The 17,484-nt window shown below is 42.3% G+C and overlaps 1 protein-coding gene across 4 annotated transcripts in view; it reads left to right on the forward strand.

Moving 5' to 3' along the window:
• sfmbt2 (Scm like with four mbt domains 2) overlaps nt 1-11,045 on the forward strand; it is a 192,212-nt gene extending 181,167 nt beyond the window's left edge. For all 4 annotated transcript variants that reach the window (XM_038811888.1, XM_038811889.1, XM_038811890.1 and 1 more), the window contains exon 21: nt 4,741-11,045. In XM_038811888.1, coding sequence (XP_038667816.1) covers nt 4,741-4,881 — 141 coding nt within the window. In that variant the 3' untranslated portion in view covers nt 4,882-11,045. The remainder of the gene's footprint in view (nt 1-4,740) is intronic.
• The last annotated feature ends 6,439 nt before the right edge of the window (nt 11,046-17,484 follow it).

The raw sequence follows: 17,484 nt of genomic DNA on the forward strand, positions 1-17,484 counted from the left end.
GCCTCCCGAAGGAGACAGTAATAAAATCAAAACTTCAAAGGAAATGTATCAAATTAAAATATGGTTCCCGGGGCTGATGTACTCCAGCCAATCTCATGATACCCTTGGGTGAAATAAATGGCCAAATTGGCGCACCAAACAAAACCAAAACTCCAGTGGGAAGTTAAATCAAAATGTGGATTTGGGGGCAATGAAGCACTCCAGCTTCTGCGGTATCCAATATTTACAGGAGGCCTCAAACAAACACCTTGTGTTGCCTCTCCAAGGATACACGGCCGAAAACGTAGCCACGGAAGGGAGGCAGACAGTCTCTCTCTCTCTACCCCCTTCAAATCCATACTCAAAAAATTAACCAAATAATCATTTTTTAAAAAACAATTAAACCAACTGATAGCCCCTAAGAGGCACTGCAACTTAAAATAAATTGAAGGAAACTAAACAAAAGGAATTACCTGAACCTCTCGAGGCAATTTTTGGAGTGTCGGAAATCTCAGGACTAATAGAAAGGGAAAGAGGTGTGATGTGGTGTCCTTTGATGGGAGTGGGGCAGCAGCGAAAGTCTTCAAGCTGCCCCCTTACACGATGCTTCCTCCACCTGTACCCATTCCGCTTCTTTCTCTCCCCACCATTGCCCAATCTTTTTTATATTAACTGCCCAATAATAATACAAAAGATTGGGCAGTGCCAACCCTCCCACCCAGCCGATTCCTTTGTAAAAATACCCATCGAATTCGTGGAATTTTATTCTCCCATATAAAATCCGAAATTATTATCCATTTTATACAAAAATATCTTGGGTAGAAATATCAGGAGGGATTGAAACACAAATAAAAATTTTAGTAGGATGTTCATTTTGATGGTTTGTACCTGCCAGCTAATGAAAGTGGAAGGGTCCAGCTTGTTAAATCGTCTTTTGCCCTCCTCCACCAGGACTGTCGGGTTCCATTTATGCATTGTGGCCAGCCATGAGCCACCTGAATACCTCAATATTTGAATTTATTTTTGCTTAGTTTAAATGTGTCTGAGGTTTATTGAAAAGCCCTTTCATTTGCTGACCAGTTGAGACACCTGAATCATTATGGTTCACTCTTGTAACTCAATAGGTTTTATTGGCCATGACTCCGAGCAGATACGGCTCTATCCACCTGGTTTGCTCAGAGTTGTGTAAATAAAGGTAAAGTCCCAGATGATCACAGGCTGCTTTCCCCTTTGAGGGGGAGAGCTGACTGGTGGTGATTTAACCTCCGGGTCACCACACCTCAGGCAAGGTTGAGAAGGCAGGGCCCTAATGAATAACCTCAGCCGGTACGGGAATTGAACCCGCGCTGCTGGCCTCGCTCTGCATCTTGAACCAGCTATCCAGCCAACCTGGGCAAGTCCAAATGTTGCATGTCAGATTAGCTCAGCTAATTAAACCTAATCCTGCAATTCAGCAGGTCATAGTTTCAAGTCCCACACCAGGATTTTAACACAATCTAGACTGACACTCCAGTTTAGTTCTGTTGGTTGTACTTCACTATTGATTGCTGCATTTCAGATGATGCACTAAAATTGATGTTCCTTTTTGGTCAGGTAGATGTAAAAGGTCACCCGGAGCTACTGGAAGAAAAATTGGAAGTTTGCTCAATCCTCCTTCCTCAGCCAACACAACCCACAACTAGCTATGCCTCTGATTCACTGTTGGATGTTTGTGTGAAAAATTGGTTGTGTATGCTTATATATCAATAGTGCTGGCAAATAATTGTGTGCTTGGAAAAGTCCTAAAGTTGTGATCAGGAGTATAAATAATTCCATGTACTTCAAGAAAAGAAATAATGTGATAAAAAAATCTAGTCGCTACTGGTGATCACTGACGTGTGTGTGGGGAGCTGGACTTTGCACCCCTCACTTACCCCAAGGAAGAGGGGAACTTCCTTTTAGGGATTAGCTTGTGCTGATCGGTGTCACCTCCTCACCCCCCCCCCCCCCCCCCCCAAAGATCAGACCCTCTTTCTGACCTTCCCCAAAGCCATTCTACCTCCGCCCCCTCGCTGAAGTCTCCCAGCCAGGCCCATCCAAGATGCAGGACTTAACTCTGGTCCAGCCTGCAGGACTCTTCTCCCACAGGGACTGGCTGTCGTCCCAGCATTGGCGACCATTCGGTTTTGGCACTGCTGGGTTGACAGAGCTGCTGACCAATCAGAGTGGCTGTCCACTGTCTTAAGACAGAGCTTTCTTCAAGATTGCAGCAGAAGTCCCACTCTGAATCGATTAAGGCTGCTCCCTGCATAATATCTGCTTCTGAGTCGGTTCATGAAGGGCCTGTTCTGTGCTGTACTGTTCTGTGTTCTTATTGGTGAGCGGGGAATACATCGCCCCATAAAATCCACCGCTGAGTGTGTGTGGTAAATGTTGATTTATTGAAGTAAAATCGAAGTAAAGTTGCAGATTGTACAGTTTAGGAAGTCTTTTTTAGTCACATGATGTACCATATTTGGTGTCCCTGCTGTGGGAGTCTCATCAACACTCATCATCTGCGAAGTACAGATAAGGAATTCTGGTTTTGTAGATCCACCTTCCTAATACTCCACGCAGTCATCTATGTGCAATTATCTATGGTAATCTAAACTGTCCAGACATGATTCTCTGCTTCCACTGCACTGTAAATTGCACCTAATGTGTGATGTCCATCAATGGGCAAAATATTTGAAGTAAAATCAGAGAGACTATATCCATTGTTACTTTTTGTCAAAATGGAAGTTTGGTTAAAAAAGGTAAAAGCTCAGGGGAATCCAAGGAAAAGTGCATAGCTGAATCCAAAATTGGCTCAGTGACAGGAAGTATAATAGTCGACAAGAGGTTGTGACTGGAAAGCTATTTCCAGTGGGATTGTGCAGGGGCAGCACTGGTTTCCTTGCTGTTCATGATTAGTTATATATTTTTTTAACTTAAAGGGTCATGCATGATTGAGAAATTTGCAAAAATTGTTTTTGTAGTTGATAATGAAGAAAGCTTAGGCTGCAGTAAGATATCAACAGGCTGATCAGGTGGGTAGTAAAGTACAAATGGAATTCAATCTGGAGAAGTGGAAGAGCAATGCATTCGGAAAGGGCAAACAAGGCAAGGAAGTGCAAAATAATTGATAAGATTCTGAAGTGTAGAGTGATAGAGAGACCTTGTCCATGGATCGCTGGCAGGATAAGTAGATAAAAGTGGTTCAGAAAGAATACTTTCCTTTATCAACTTCGTCTCCAAAATGGAGAATCCAGCTCATTGAATTTATGAGCAGGGACAAAATGCTAGAAATGTATCAAACATTAATTAGGCCACAAGTAGAGAACATTCATGCAATTCTGCTCACCACATTACAGGAAGGATGTGATTGCACTAGAGATGGAACAGATTAAATTTACGAGTCTGTTGCTAGGGTTGGAAATTTCTAACCATGTGGAGTGGTTAGGCCGTGGTTATTTTCCTTGGTGAGAGGATTGAGGTGTACAAAGTTAAGGAGCCTGGATAATATAAAAAGGCTCTATTTCCCATGTCAAAGAGGCCAATAACCAGGGGGCATAGATTTGAAGTAATTGGCAGAAGGAGTTTAGAGGGGTTGAAGAATTATTTTCACCCAGAGGACAGTGGGCATCTGGGAACGGTGGTAGTGGCAGAAAGGGATTGCATTTAAAGGGTATTTGGATACAGACTTGAAATCATGTGACTTAGCTGTGGACCAAGAGCTAGAAACTGGGATTAGGCTGGAAAACCAGCATAGACTGAATGGGCAGAATGACCTCCTCAGCCCGAAATTTTCATCATCCAAATGCTTTATCATTACAGGCTGCATCAGAGAACAAATGGTTGGTTTACCTGTTGTCCAATGGACAATGTTTTAGAGATCATTAGCAAAGGGTGGGATTCTCCAATCCCCCAGCCGTGTTCCTCGGCGGCGGCATTCTATTCGTGTTAATGGCAGCACACATGTTTTCCTTTAACATTGGGCAGCAAGCTGAACAGTAGTAATAAAGCAGCAATGCTGTTACCACATGTAAATCTTCGGTGCATTTACTTGATTTAAAAGTTGACCGTTTTTAACTATCTCTTAATCTGAAACATCTTTAAAATATATTAAAGTGTAAATCAGTGAAATCCAGAAGGGCTATGCATTAATAATTTCCCTTCTGTTCTCAGAATAGTAAACAAAAACCTAAACTTGCTTCATCCCATCTCTCTGGCAAATAAATGTTTTAAGAGGACTCCTTGTTTATTTAGTCGAACATCATGTTCTTTTTTTCAAGTATGAATCACAATGCTATGTTCACAGAACCAGTGCAAATTTACTTTCAAAAATGTAAAAGTCAGCCAAAATAAATATACATTGATTCCTTGGCTGCAATCACACTTGCATTACTGCCAGATGAAGCAAGGTAAGTTAATATAGTTCTTCGCTATGACATACATTCAGGAGCATTATTGCCTATGTAAATGCAATTGAAATGCAGTATTGCACCTTTCTTGGCACTTGAATTCATGTTGCTCCAGAAAGAGCACTGAATGGAAGACCGATATGCTATTTTTCAGACAGTGTGGGGGTTCTGTTCAATTTGCAAAGGGTATTTCATGGCAAATTAGAGCAGGTCGCCAATATTTCCATGTATAAATAAAGTGAATTGAGAATTAAATTAATCAGTATGTGGAAAAAGCATTTTTAATATTCTGAATTTGGTGAATTACTGGAGCATTTATTTATTTTTATTGATCTCGCAGGACATTGATGGCCAGGCACTGCTGCTCTTGACCCTGCCAACAGTCCAGGAATGTATGGAGCTCAAACTCGGCCCTGCTATCAAATTATGTCATCATATTGAGAGAGTGAAAATTGCTTTCTATGCACAGTACGCAAACTAAATTTGTCGCCATTCCTTTTTTTGCCCAGAATCATTCTAAAATGAACATTGGACCAATGTGTTCAGGTTTAACACAACGGGCAGATTTTCATCTGATAACTTGCCAGTCAAGAGAAATGCTGTGAAATAAACTTTGTGAGCATTTTTTAAAAATTTGCTGCTCACATTGAGTAATTTGATCAAAATGAAGTATAAAAAAAAAATAATCTAACTGTAAAAGGGCCTCTTTTACAAGAAGATGGATACTACACATATTTCAATGGAATCAGACATCAGTTGGGATGCGATGACGATGCAATCAAATGTTAACCACCAGAGATTTCTATAGAAATGAGAATGCGGATTTCAAAGTGATAATATCAGCTATGTTGTCAAAGATTCTTCCTTTGACAGGTTTTCAAGACTTGCTGAGTCTTCATGCTTTAACTCCCTATTAATAAAAATGGAAGCATGTACACAAATTGGAATCAACAGAGAAGGAAGAAGCCTGATCCTGGATGTACTGGATATACTTCTGACAACAATCTGCTGTGCTCTCCAGTTGAATGATCTTTCTGTACATTACTCGTGTTCACTTTGATTCGGTTGTGCTTTATAGTTTGCCAATTGATTGTAAATGTCATCAATTTGAGTTATAAGGAGAAACTTTAATTTCCGTGGCACTGTGCTGTTTAATTTAGGTTTTGAGAACCAGAAAATATGATGGAGCAGTTTTACTGCCCTTTATTGTGCAGATGTCTTTAAACCTGTGATCAATCGCAGCCAAACAATTAATTCAATTCAAGCTCCCTGAAGTTTGAAGAGATCAGGACTATGTTTACTTAGCTAGAGCAAATTATTAAAATGAGAGTTGTGTGAAATTTCTCTACAGGAATGCTTTGAGTTATTAATGTCTAAAAATTAGGAGGTTTCATACACTGGTACAATATAAATTATCTTTAAGGGAAACATGAAACGGTGTAAATTGTTTTGCGTGGAAGATGGGAAAACAAGGTTTGGAGAGGACAATGTGATCGACCCCCTAAATTCCAAATATTAAAACTTCAATATCAATAACTTGAAGGGATTAACTGTTACTGCACTGCAGTGTGTTAGTATAGGAGTTTTGCTAGATTTTACATACTTTAAACTGATTTCACAACATTGCTTTCACCTTCAACATCTAGAAGATATGTTGTAGACATTACGGTGAATTGAATCACTTGGTTGAATATTTGCACCATATTCTTGGTGGAAAAATTGCAGGTTCTAGATAACTTAAGCAATGAGTTTTCCACCTAATTGTTAGAGAGCCCTCTGGCACATTCTTGGGAACTCAAACCAACCTTGTGAACTACATTTGCATTTGTTGGAGAAAAAGTTTCTTACTGACACACAAAATCACATGAAATAGACACCTGATAATTTCAATGACATCCTTATGGTCTAAGTACCCCAGCTTTAAAAGAAACTTTGCTACACAGAATGAACGTCCAGATTGTGAGCTAGATTTTTATAATTTAAAGTTTTTCAAATTGCATTTATTTAGCTCCTTAAAACATTGTCACAATATATTCATACTTCACAGCGAATTCTAGTTGGAGGGCAGTGTCTTTGGAACATTTTTGTGGTGTAGACTAATATATAATTAAATTGTGATATATCTTGTGTTCAGGGACATTTAACTTTTCTTCAAATAGTTCACCCTTTTGTTTTCCGTGTCCTTCTCTTCCGTGCAGAAAAAAAATTGAAGAAAAACATTTGAAACAATTACAGCTATAGTGTATGACACACCTTTGCAGTCCCATAAGGACTTAATTAAAAATGGTCAAGGCTTCAAATTTCTCCACCACAGGCCATTTAATGTTGAGGATAACTGTGGTGGTTACTGTCACCTGGCAACCCTTGTACTGTGCACATCAGAGACATTGTTGAAGGGTTCAGGTTTGCTTCTTAACTATTTATGTTCAAATACTTGTGTTGCCATAAATGGTACATAAAAATTAAAGTTACTAGATATTTCAGCTAATCTGCTCATCATATCCTGTGTGTGTAATATTCACATTAACACATAAAAATTGTATGCATTCAAGGAATGCATTTGGTGTTTCTGCCTAGAATCAATGTGGTAATCTTACTAGTTAACTTTAAAACCAGCAACTACAAGGTTGATCTGAAGCTATTAAATGACAGACTGCACAGAGGAGGTCCCCATGTTCCAGTAAACCACATGTCATAAAGCGCAGATATTCAATGTGACCTTTGCTTGATGCTCAATGATGTGAAAACAAATCTTTGGATCATAAAGTCCTGAAGCACAACAAGGTTGTGAACAAAAATAACACAAATCAAATCTTCAAACATTACACTCTGTTTCATAGTACAGGATCAGAGAATAAAATCATGTTGCACGTGCGTCTTCTATGTGAATCCTTCAGAAGCACAAGTTTGAAAATCTGTTGTTAAATTGAGTTTTTGTTAGATCAGGAAGGTGATTCTAAAGTAAGCATATTATCAAAAGTGTCTATGGGGGTGGGGGATTAATACTAGTAACCTAGTCATTTGAGCTTTTTATTTGAAAAAAATCATGTAATAAAAATACCTTGCAATTTTAAAGTGAGATCAGTTTTTTAAAGTGTAATCCTGTTCCACATATGAAAACATACATTTGTCATAGAGTATAACCTTCAATATCCTGCACTAAATAAAAAGCTGGTATATGTTTAGTTAAACATTCAGACTTGGCCTTGACTGTTGATGATAACATAGTGATTGAATTGTCTAAACATACAATAAGACAAGTTTAAAAGATATGAAGGCTGTGAACATTCTTTTGAGTTAATTTTATTTAAAAATATTTCACAAGACACAAATGGGGAAAAGGCCTTCCTTAAAATATCCAGCTTAATTTTTAACATTGGGACAGACTTTAATAACGATCTCTATAGCCACCCAGGAGATTTGATTTTAAAATTTACCTTTCTTCCAGAAGAATTCACATTGAATGTATATTGGTTCGAAACAGAGTTGTATGAAAGGGAGCTGACAGCATATAAAGGAGTCCGAATCCAGGACATTATACATTGGAGTAATACGGAAGTGTTCTTCACTGTATAATTTTACACAAAGAAGGAATCCATTAAATATGTAAAGAATATATGCCTTTTCATAACTGCAGGGCTGTTTGCTGACTATTGCTGGAACCACATCTAAATGGGTCTGCTATTTTCCTACAGAATTACCTCAACAAACATTGTGCCATTGTTACATTGACATTGGTAAGATTGGTCTGTGGGTACGATGTTGCATTTAGAAGTAATTTTGTGAAATGAGCCCTGTTCATTATCTTCAAAATGCAAATATGGTTGAAAATCTCTTCATTTGTATTTACAAAAAACACAACATACTTAGAAAAAATGATAATTGTGGAGTATTTATTGGGTCAGGATTTAAAATCAAATTACTTAATTCCTCACTAATAATGTGTAATGAATGACTTTCCTCTCGCCATTCGATCCAGCAACAGCATTCTGCCACAATGGTTTTATATTCGAATAAGCGAGTACCTTAAATTAATGTATTAAAGAATGTCAGCAAATGAAGTAGCTGGATTTTCATGAGGTTAAAGTCAACACCACTATGCAAGAAATATTCAGGAAAAATGCATCCACTGTAAACACTTAGAAAATTACTGAATTTCAACTTTAGTGAGGACACGGAATGGGCAACAGCAGACCAGCAGCTTTCCATTAACCTAAATGGAAAGGATGATTGGGCAGGTGTATAATTGGTGTCCAATCCGCTCCTGCCCACTTTATGCCCTACCAAAGTTGAATTTCACCCCATTGGTATTAAAAGATTTGGATGTAAGTTGCTGCAGAGCAGTTACTGATTTTTGTTTTATCTTACTTCTGTATGGACTTACAGTTTGTATATGTGGTAAGAAAATTGCACATTCCATTTTAATGTGTATATGGTGTTCTATTGTTGTATTTTTTAAACAGAGTACCTATATCAGAGTTTTTTCCCAGATCAGTAGAATAATGTGCAGATGACACTGAAGGTAATGTGTGGAACTGTGCATTGTATTTAGTTATCTTGCATGTTATACTTAATAGAACTGTAATAAATATTGCTATTACTGCTTAATTTCTGAAGAACAGTATCTTGCTTTGTTCACTTACTGGATCATTTTACATTTTGTATACATTTTGAAGAATTAACCCTGTGCTATCTACATTTCACAGCCTTGGTCAAGTATCATGCATATGTCTTCTGAAGCTCTGTTTTAGCTCATTAAATTACAATAGTTCCCTTGCCAGAATTTAATGTTTGTACAACCAAGAAAAAAATACACTGACCTATTTTGATGATATTACATTTAGTCGTTTATAATTTCAGTAAAAAATGTTTAGAGAGCTTGTCAAAGGATTGTGATATTCTAGAAAATGTTATGTAATTTTTCAGTAGTGAGTCATTGTGGACCAGGTCAGAGTATACTGTCATATTTTTAAAAGGATTAAAAACGCCAAAGAATTACTGCAGTTGCTCTTTGGGCCCACTTTCTATTTTATGAATGGGTTCATTTGCATTTTCTATGACATCTTTTATTACTAATGTGTTTGTTCAACTGGTTGAAATTGAAGCTCATCAGTGAGAAGCAGTAGTGACTCAGATCTCTTTCTCGCTGAACAGACTGATGATAGGAAGGGCACAAGAAAATCTTAACTATTCACAACTAAGCACAAACACTGGCTATTTTTGCACTACGATGATTACCAAAATAAAAATTATCAGTGCATTGATGAAAAAGCAAGAAATGTGTAGCCGTTATTCCTTTTGAGTTATAGGTTATGTAAAATAAATGTTGCCACAGTCCCAGAGGACCATAGGCTGTTCTCCCCTTTTGAGGGGGAGAGCTGACTGGTGGTGATTTAACCTGAGCGTCACCACACCTCAGGCAAGGGGCAAGGTTGAGAAGGCAGGGAGCCTTCATGAATAACTGCAATGCACTGGAGTGATGGGTTGGTTTCCTGAAACAATGTCAATTATTAGGAAAGAATGTGACTAGATCATGTCAGGTTAGCTTTAAAATTTTGTCTTGAATATTAAAGACGTCAAAGACGAATGAGGTGTACAAGATGCAATCTGCAGCACTTGTATAAGGGAACTGTTTTAATATAAAGATAAAAAGTTAATGTTTAAATTGTTTTGCCGCTGTTTAAACTTTGATCAAATTAATGATTTTTACCTAATCATTTGTGCATTTAGTGCTGTGAGCAGGGTCTTCAAACTAGCAGCAACCCAGGTTAGGTTCTACCAGTATGTACAGGCCACCTTTTCTCCCAGACCCCCATCCGTTTCAATCCCTATGTGCAGTGCATTAGAATGGATTTGTTGCGGACGACCTTTTGCTGAAGTATTTTGGGTAGAGTAAAGGCTATGTGATCAGCAGGCAGCCTTTGTGCTTCTCATACCTCAGAAATTTATCAGAATGTACCATTGGCTCGCAATCAAATGTTATGCAGCTAGTGCAATGACAAAAAAAAGGTTTCGGTTTGAACCAACCTATTGGGTCACCTGAGTTGCTGTCGTTCCGAGATTGCAACTGAAAGTGATACTGTGCAACAATGGGAAACGGTGTTTGATCTGAGCAATCAACTTATTTATGTTTCGCCTTCAATTGTTGTAACTTAAATATTTTGTAACTGAAAGGAATAAATGTTGAGGCAGGAAAATAATCGGTAAAAACCTCATGAAACTTGTAAACATTCCTTACAGAATGGAAATGCTCTTGTTGCTTCACAGACAGAAGCCTAAATTTTCTAACTTGTTGTTGTAATGATTATTAACATCAACATTGAAATAAGTCCGAATAGAATGTGTACTGACTTTGCATATATTGCTTGGAATTGTACTGTGCTCCGAGCAGATATTCTGCAGATTGGATCAATTCCTTTAGCTTGCAAAATAATTTGAATTTTCCAGTTCAAACTGCCATTTTTCTTCTATGTTTCCCTCTTGGCTGCATGATTAGGTTCCTGGCCCAACGAGCTTGAAGGACGTATTCTGTATATACATTTCCATGTAAATAAATAAAACCTTTATTCAGAGCTATATTTTGTTTTTTTTAAACATCACCCTTTTTACGTTGCAAGACGTCTAATAAAAGTTATTAAAACAAAATAGAGCTTTTGTGTTAAGCTTTCATTTTCTTCTCCAGAATATTACTAAAATTGGGATCTCATAAAACTAAGATGCAGGTATGCATTCTCAGTAATTTTGAAAAATATGAATTATAATTGTTACCTGATGATAAATTCTTTTAGTACCCAGTTCTTTTTTTTCTTTCCAATTAGTGTGGCTAATCCACCTACCATGCACATCTTTGGGTTGTGGGGGTGTGACCCACACAGACACGGGGAGCATGTGGAAACTCCACACGGAGAGGGGGGCAGGATTGCACACGGAGGGGGGAGCAGGATTGCAGCCGGGTCTTCACTGCTGTGAGGTAGCAATGCTAACCACTGTGCCCCCTTGTACCCGATAAGTTAACAATGCCACGTTTAATTGAGGACTGCATCCAGAACTAATAATGGACAGACTGGAAATTAAATCGCATCATTTATAACTACAAAAAAATCGTGCTCATTCATCTATAATTTTCAGAGTCCAATTCCTTTCCTTGAATAATATGATAAGAAGTTGTTCTCCAATCTACGGATATCAATGAGCTATTGAACTTTGTCATTGTTGAATGAATGGGCACATTTCCCTGGGGCCTATGGCATCCAGTTTTCCAGCACAACCTTAAGTGCATTGATCTTTTGAAAATAATTAATGTGGTTACATCTAATCAGAGATGGATTTACAGTGAAACCCACTATGCCTAGGCACAGGGCCCTGACCCCGGGGGGTGGGGGGAGCATGCCAGCTGATGTCTGGGCACCAATTAGCGTACTCTACATTTGCTGATCGGCTCAATCAGCAGGCATTAACATTACAGAGTGACATCAGTCAAGCCCCTTTAGACCATGAAAACCAGCTAGTCTGAATGGTGAAGCGCGTGTGAGGGAAGACTGGGCGAGGAGGCAGAAGGTCCTGTGTTTTACTTTTGCAATTAAAGGCACAAGCCAGCAGGTTTCTCGAGCCAGGGCTGTGGATAGGCCAGCGAGCAACAATGGCATTGCAACCGGTTAAAAGCCAAGGTGAGCCAGCTGGTCAGTAGCTGTTGAGCTGAGAGGGGAGCAGGCAAGGGGCTTCTCGACCCAGCATAGGCTGTGGGAAGGCCAGTCAGTAACGACAAGGTGCCTAATCAAGCCTTGCCAGCAGGAGGAGATAACGATTGAGGCAGGAGGAAGCCTTAAAGACCCTTGCGAGCGAGGTTAATGAGTGGTAAAAATGAGAGAATGTTGGGTGGTGAGGATACCGGGGGAGGAGAATATAGGGCTGTGGTTAGGGTTGCAGATTTGCACTAAAGCAGTGATGAATTTGTGTATTTTTATGGCTTGTGCTTTTGTTCTGTGGGGCGGGGTCGGAAGAGTTGAGGCATCATGGGGGGTGGGGGGGGGGGGGGGGAGGGCCCCAGAAATTATTGGACAGGCCCCACAATGTGTAAATCTGCCTCTAATGAAGCAGCCTTCGTGACAAACCTATTCCCCAAAACTGGGTCTGCAACATCCTCAGAATTGTTCGTGCAAAATATCTTTATTTCAACTCCCCATGTTTTTATTTTCAGACATAATCTATATTAAAGAACAAATGCTTGAATTTATATCACAGCTTTCACAGGATGACACAATTCACTGCCACTAAATTGCTTTTGGGGTACAGTCATTATGTCAACAACTCCTTCGCTGCCCTTCCTGGTTCCAGGCACAACTTAAAAAAAGAGCCATACCATCACCACTGCTTCAATATTATTTTTACCAACGCTGACTTTAATTATCTGTAATCTGATGTTTACACTTGTTTCCTGGGTCGCTGAATGTTCTCCGTTTGGGAGACTATGTGCACCCACCGGAGCTGAATTGCACCAGCTTTACGATTCCCTTGCGATCGGAAGTGGGAAGGGATTCGGCGTTCCATGGCATTCAATTTTACACATGGTGTGGAATACGAGGCATTCCCAGGGAATCCCGCTACCGGGCTGTCATCCCACTATTGGGCAGCCTCTTGAGCTATCTGTCCGATAGTGTGGCCTCCGCAGCCGCCCACCCCCACCTCACTGCAAATCAGCCCCAAAGAGGTCACTGCAGTGAAATCACACACCTGAGTGATTAGAATGTACTTCCTTTCTTTGATGTGGTTAATGTTTACAAATATTGGGGTTTCACCACTTATGCCACTGGGGTGTAAAGAATATGAATGAATCAAAACTGCAGATGGTTTGTAGAAGCTGTCAATCACAGACCACCACTCGAAAGCTACCAAGGGCTTGCGGCTACTGGACCTGTGGGAACCAGATGCAGCGCACAGCTGCTCTCCTTCCAGGAAAATGAAATGAAAATCGCTTATTGTCACGAGTAGGCTTCAATGAAGTTACTGTGAAAAGCCCCTAGTCGCCACATTCCGGCACCTGTTCGGGGAGGCTGGGAATCGAACCGTGCTGCTGGCCTGCCTTGGTCTGCTTTAAAAGCCAGCAATTTAGCCCAGTGTGCTAAACCAGCCAAACCAGGAATGGACATGTGGAGCTGCAAGGTACGTATTACAGCTATACGGCGGGATTCTCCCGTACCCGGCAGGGCGTGAACCACTCCGGCGTCGGCAGCCCCAAAGGTGCGGAATCCTCCCCACCTTCAGATTACAGATTATTACAGGTCGGCGCATGCGCTGGAGCGCCAGCGCGTGCTGGCATCATCCCCACGCGTACACGGGAGGGTTCGTCTTCGCATCGGCCATCACAGAGGACACAGCGGCCGATGCGGAGGAATAGAGTGCCCCAACGGCACAGGCCCGCCGGTGGATCGGTGAGCCCCAATCGCAGGCCAGGCCACGTGGGGGGCACCTCCTGGGGCCAGATCCCCCCACGACCCCCCCCCCCCTCCCCCCCGGAGCCTGCCCGTGCCGCCAGGTCCCGCCGGTAAGGGACCGACTCTGATTTACGCCGGCGATACTGGCTACAGGCGGGCGGGGCTTCGGCCCATCGCGGGCCGGAGAATTTGGGCGGCCCCGGCACCCATTGAGTCGCGCCGGACCCCGCCATTCTCCGAGGTGGGCGGCGCGACTCACGCGGGCTGGTTTTTGGGAGGGTGGGAGAATTGGGAGGACGGAGGGGGCGGGATTCACGCCGACCCCCGGTGATTCTCCCACCCGGCGGGGGGTCAGTGAATCCCACCACTGCCCCTATCTGGACTTCTGTCTACCTTCCAAATAGGGATTCTGTGTGGGGGAGTCTGGAGAGGGTCCGATTATCAGGGCCCCTGGGGTGTTCCCTTATTACAGGAGTACCTGGGGGTCTCCCTATTACTGGGGTCCCTGTGGGGCAGGGACTGGGGGGGTCTGCTGGAGGAGGTGTGGGCACGTAGTGCTTTATTGGGGGGGGGGGAGGATGGACTCGGATGGTCTCTGCCAGCATAGCCCTGGCATGGTGGGCCAAGGGAGTAACTGTTTCCCCCCCTTGACCAACCGCAAGGTCCACCACGTCAAGGCCACAATTGCTAAGACCACCAGTGATCCATGGCCACGTGATTCCTGGCCATGTGGACTGGAGAATAATGGGAGGCCGGAGCATAGGGCACCGGGCCCGCTAAATAGGTACAAATGGATCTTAATGATCCATTTGCATCTCCCCACCGGTGTGTATCATGGAGCTCGTTCACGTCGCCAGTGTGGGGTGTCGGAGCATTGCTTTCTGATCAGTAGCCAGCGCCAACCCGATTTTCCTCTGAACGCCTGGTTCTCAGTCCCATCGGGGAACACGGGATGGAGAATCCTGCCCAATATATTTCATAAATTAACATTTCCGCAAATAATCTATCAATCAGAATCCAGCAATGCAATGACCATTAGAGCCAGACACACAATCACAGAGATATCGAGGGTTATTTTCAACTGCTAGCTGCCTGCTTCTCACAGGAAGAGGCCAGAATCTGAAATTGACGGAGGACGGATACTCTGCTTCGTCCCGCAATTCACCCGGTTACAATTTTCACACTGACCTGTAACTGAGTGAGGGGCATACCCTGCAAGATGCACATAGGTGCTAAAATCTGTGGATTGGGATTGCAGCCGCACACCTATTGCAGTTTTCAGCCTGAGCTGTGTGGAGCTGATGAGCCGGTGTTCTGCACCAATGGCAGGCAGCTATGCTAATCATACCACCACAGGAGCATGCTCCAACCATGCCGGTGTTCTGCACCAATGGCAGGCAGCTATGCTAATCATACCACCACAGGAGCATGCTCCAACCATGCCGGTGTTCTGCACCAATGGCAGGCAGCTATGCTAATCATACCACCACAGGAGCATGCTCCAACCATACACTCTCTCTTTGTGTTCATCTTTGGTCTGCTGCTGGCCTATGTGACGAGCCCCATCACCCAGGGCTCAGTTTACACTTCATTACTTGAATATGTGCATTTGTGAAAAGTTAATTCAAATGTTGCTGATTTGTCGTGGGCCACGATCTGTTCCCTCCGCCGTAGGCCAGCTCTCAACGCCTACCAGAGCTGGCGAGTTGTGGATGGGAGAGTCGCATAAGTGAGGCGGTGGGCTGCTGGGAGTGCCAAAGATACCTTTCACATTTAATCAAAGACATCTTGCTGTTCCAATATTTTTCAAAGAAGGCACATTGTATGAACATGCAATTTGTAATCAGAGTTCGGATTCTGTTCCCACAGGATGTGATCCAACACTGCATGTAACAGTGTTAATTTATCTTTGTCCTTATCCATGACTAACCAGAATTTAATGCAGCTCTTTTCAAAAGCTGTTAATGTAGCATTAACCATTTTAACTGGGATTCCAACATAAAGAAGTTCTTCAAATGTTGTTTAAGATTTAGCCATTTAACAGTTGCATTCCTCTTAAAATCCCGAGTTATGTGATCTATCTGATTATAAAAAAAACTCTTACTACTTTCAAAGTTGGATCTTGCCAATGTAGCTTGATCACTGAAATAAGGGGCGAGAGATCAGAGTCTGGATTCTCATCCTTAAGGTGGCTAGCGAGAATTGGGAAAGTTCCCGGGTTGGCCGACCCCACCTTGGGCGAAAGAGTCAGCATGGATTGGATTTTCATTGTGTGGGGGAACGGAAGCAGGCTGGAGCTGGCATAGCCAATCTGGCACAATGCACACAGGCCATCGCATGGACTGCCAGATCCAGAATTGGGCTGTTTAAAAGGCCCAACTCGAAGGTGTGGGACTTTGTCCAGCTTAAAATAAAAAGAGAAGGGCCTTCCAAACCCCGCGCCTAACAGCCCCCAAACCCTCCCCATGCACCATTCATGCTTCCTTATGCCCAGCACCCAACCCCATGGCCCCACATATACCAGATACAAAGCTACATGCCTCCACACCCACATGCCACCTATGTCAAGCTCTTAACAGAATAGATTATCATGAATGAATGGTTGTTTTTTAAAAAAACAAAACATTTTTGCACATATTATCACTATAGGGGTCATTAGTTTCATTCAGTGTACAGTGGGTCAATAGGCATGGAATGGGCAGCATGGTAACATAGTGGTTATCATAGTTGCTTCACAGCTCCAGGGTCCCAGCTTCGATTCCTGGCTAGGTCACTGTCTGTGTGGAGTCTGCACCTTCCCCCCGTGTCTGGTGGATTTCCACCGGGTGCTCCGGTTTCCCGCCCACAGTCCAACGCTGTGCAGGATTGGCCGTGCGAAATTGCCCCTTAGTGGCCAAAGGTATGCAGATTAGGTGGATTGGCCATGCTAAATTGTCCTTAGTGTCCAAAAAGGTTAGGTGTGGTTGCTGAGTTATGGGGATAGGGTGGAGGTGTGGCCTTAAGTTTGGTGCTCTTTCCAAGGGCCGGTGCAGACTCGATGGGCCTAATGGCCTCTTTCTGCACTGTAAATTCTATGAATTCTCTGAAGATGGAGATTTGAAGGGTTGGGGTACAGGGTTGGGATGCAGTTTATGATACACACCAGGCCATGCCTACACTTTGAGGTCTGACAGCATTCAGGCGTGGGAAAGGATCACAAGGTCTGAACAGGTGTGAACAGAAATGGTGGGATCATAGGTATAGAAAGCTGGAGAACCGAAGGAAGCCATTCGGCTCACTGAGTCGAGACTAGCTCTTTTTAAGAACATGCCTGTTAGTCCCACTCCTTTGCTCTTTCCCCATATTCCTGCAATCGTCTCTCCTTTAAGAATATAATCAAGAATCTTTATTACTCACTTTTGAAGGGCAGTATTGATCCTGGATCCACCTCTACCAATCAGTGCCTTCCAAATCCTATTGCTTCTGGTTCTTCTGTACCCCCACCCCCACCCTAAACCTCTTTGCTCTGCTTATTGACCTTTCAGCCATTGGAAATATTTTTTCACCATTTTACTCTATCTAAACACTTCATAATATTCTCTACTCCAAGGAAAACAATTGTGAGGACGAGCAAAGCTGATCCCTTGTGTGAAATGTGAGGTTTGCCCGCTCAA

This window comes from Scyliorhinus canicula, chromosome 11, assembly GCF_902713615.1.
Source record: "Scyliorhinus canicula chromosome 11, sScyCan1.1, whole genome shotgun sequence".
Classification (NCBI taxonomy): Eukaryota; Metazoa; Chordata; class Chondrichthyes; order Carcharhiniformes; family Scyliorhinidae; genus Scyliorhinus; species Scyliorhinus canicula.